The sequence below is a fragment of the Nannospalax galili genome, unplaced genomic scaffold (genome assembly GCF_000622305.1).
Source record: "Nannospalax galili isolate Female #2095 unplaced genomic scaffold, S.galili_v1.0 scaffold888, whole genome shotgun sequence".
Lineage (NCBI taxonomy): Eukaryota > Metazoa > Chordata > Mammalia > Rodentia > Spalacidae > Nannospalax > Nannospalax galili.
The window spans coordinates 1,088,037-1,090,136 of record NW_008357921.1 but is presented as its reverse complement, the minus strand read 5'-3'; the positions used below and the strand labels follow the sequence as shown (position 1 = coordinate 1,090,136).

The following is a 2,100-nucleotide window of genomic DNA, read 5'->3' as shown; positions in this document are numbered from 1 at the left end:
CTCCTCCTCTTCTTCTTCCTCCTCCTCCTCTTCCTCCTCCTCCTCCTCCTCCTCCTTCTCTCTCTCTCTCTCTCTTACACACACACATCAGATTAATTTTCTTAAAACTTGAACAACTGTTTCTACAAGTAACAAATGGATGTTAAAATAAAACCTCAGAAGCAACTGATGATACAGTGTATTAGGCATATGTGAACTCACAGTGGCAATTTTATACCATGGACATGGAGATCGACATATTCATAGGACACACTTAAGTGTTCCAGATTTTCAGACACTTCACATGGAACTCTGGAATACCAGGGGTTCAGCTCCCAAGAGACCCATCTCCTTTGCCCAGCATCCAAGAGCTTCCATGACCCTCCCCTCCACTAATACACCTGGAGGCTCCACCCTGGCCAGTAAGCATTGTGCTGGCTCTGAGGTAGCATGCACAGTGACCCAATCTGCAATGGGAGCAGCAAGCCCAGGGCCTTCAGCACCAAGCCCTCCTTAGACACCCACTGCAAAGTGGCCATTGCTGGGAGCTGGGCATCTCTGCTCACACTATTGACACTGCTCACTCTAGGGCCATTTCCACCCAGGCTGGGACCTCAAGGGGCAAGTTCTCATCTGATCCCCTCCTCCTGAGGCCCCTAGCTGGAGACCTGAGTGCCTGTGCAGAGGCGGAACTACAGGTGCAGTCTACTCAGACCTAGGCCCTGGCAACCTACCCCCAGAGTACATGGAGGGTCAGGGTGGAAAATCCCACCTAAAGGCCACTGCACATACCACAGAAATATTCTAACCAGAACCTGCCTTCTAGTACCCAAGTAGTGCAGGTCCACACCAGCCTCTGGCCAGTCACTGACCCCAGAAATCTAGACACTGCTAAAGGCCAGTTCCCCCCATGCAATGTGAGCTCCCAAACAGAGGCTGAGCAGCCTGAACCAGACTTCACCCAAATACATACCCACACAGGGACAACTGAACCAGGGTTAATCTATAACCCAAGTGGTCAGGCCTAGGTGAAGCAGCAATGCTAGACTGGTGAACACAGAGAGTGTTGGGGGCAGGAAGGGGCTGCTGGCCATTCCAGCTCACAGATGAGGCCCTAGGCGATAGTGAACCGTCAGGAACAATACCTCAGTGTCCAAGTTAATGTCATTGGACAGAAGGGAGAGGACATAACTCAGAGCAAACTCGACCGGGTTCCAAAGAAGGGAGGAGTGCAAGACAGGTGCAGCTGGCAGGCTAAAGCAATGTTTTTCCAGTTCTTTCCGGTTCTGGAGTACAAGTGGGACCTCACCCCAATACCACGTCCTAGCGGCAGGTGGAGGCATAGCTATCAAGCCAGAGGACGCTCGGGAGCGCACGCACTTGGGGCGAGGGGAGGCACCGACGCCTGCAACTCCATTTCCTCGCGCACTCGCACCTATGTTCACACTGGGTTCGCTGCGCTGCCCGGGGGCTCACCTGGCTGCGGCCGGACAACGAGAAGGTGGCGTGGCTGGAGAAGCGAGCGGTGCCCAAGCGGGGCGCGCGGTCCGGAAGTGAGGACGCGGGCGGGGGGCTGGGAGTGCCTGGTGCAGGGGACACACCAGTCGCCAAACCCAGTGCCTCCACCTGGCGCGTCAAGCGTTCGAGCTGCGCCTGCAGCCGCTGGTTATCACGCTGCAGCTCGGCCACGGTGCGTGCCAGGGGGCCGGCCAGGCGCAGCGCCTCGGCCACGCGCCGCTCCACACCGCGCTGCAGCCCCTGCATGTCCTCGTGCAGCGCGCGCACCGCGTCTTCCAGCGCCGCCTCGTAGCGGCCCAGCGCCTCGCGCACTGTGTGCGCCTCCTCGGCGTCGGGGGTCGGCTCCATGATGGAGTAGGACGCACGGATCTGAGAGCTGGCAGGATACCGGAGATCCGAGACCTGCAGCTCACTGCAGCGACTGGCCGACCCCGGCTGGCTGAGCCCGAGGGGCGGCCGGAGGGGCGGGCACGGCGCGGGGCGGAGCGGGCCCCGGGAGCCCGGGGACTGGGCGCCGCGCGGGGGGCGGGACAGAGGGGGCGGGCCGCCGGCTCCGGGACACCCGGCCTTTGGGGACTCGCGGGGCTGTTGCAGGATGCCGGG

At 59.8% G+C, this 2,100-nt stretch overlaps 1 protein-coding gene across 1 annotated transcript in view; it reads right to left on the bottom strand.

Moving 5' to 3' along the window:
• Nucleotides 1-1,845, bottom strand: part of Smtnl2 (smoothelin like 2) — a 22,934-nt gene extending 21,089 nt beyond the window's left edge. Inside the window, exon 1 of the mRNA XM_008855643.2 lies at nt 1,456-1,845. Coding sequence (XP_008853865.1) covers nt 1,456-1,845 — 390 coding nt within the window. The remainder of the gene's footprint in view (nt 1-1,455) is intronic.
• Nucleotides 1,846-2,100: the final 255 nt, after the last annotated feature.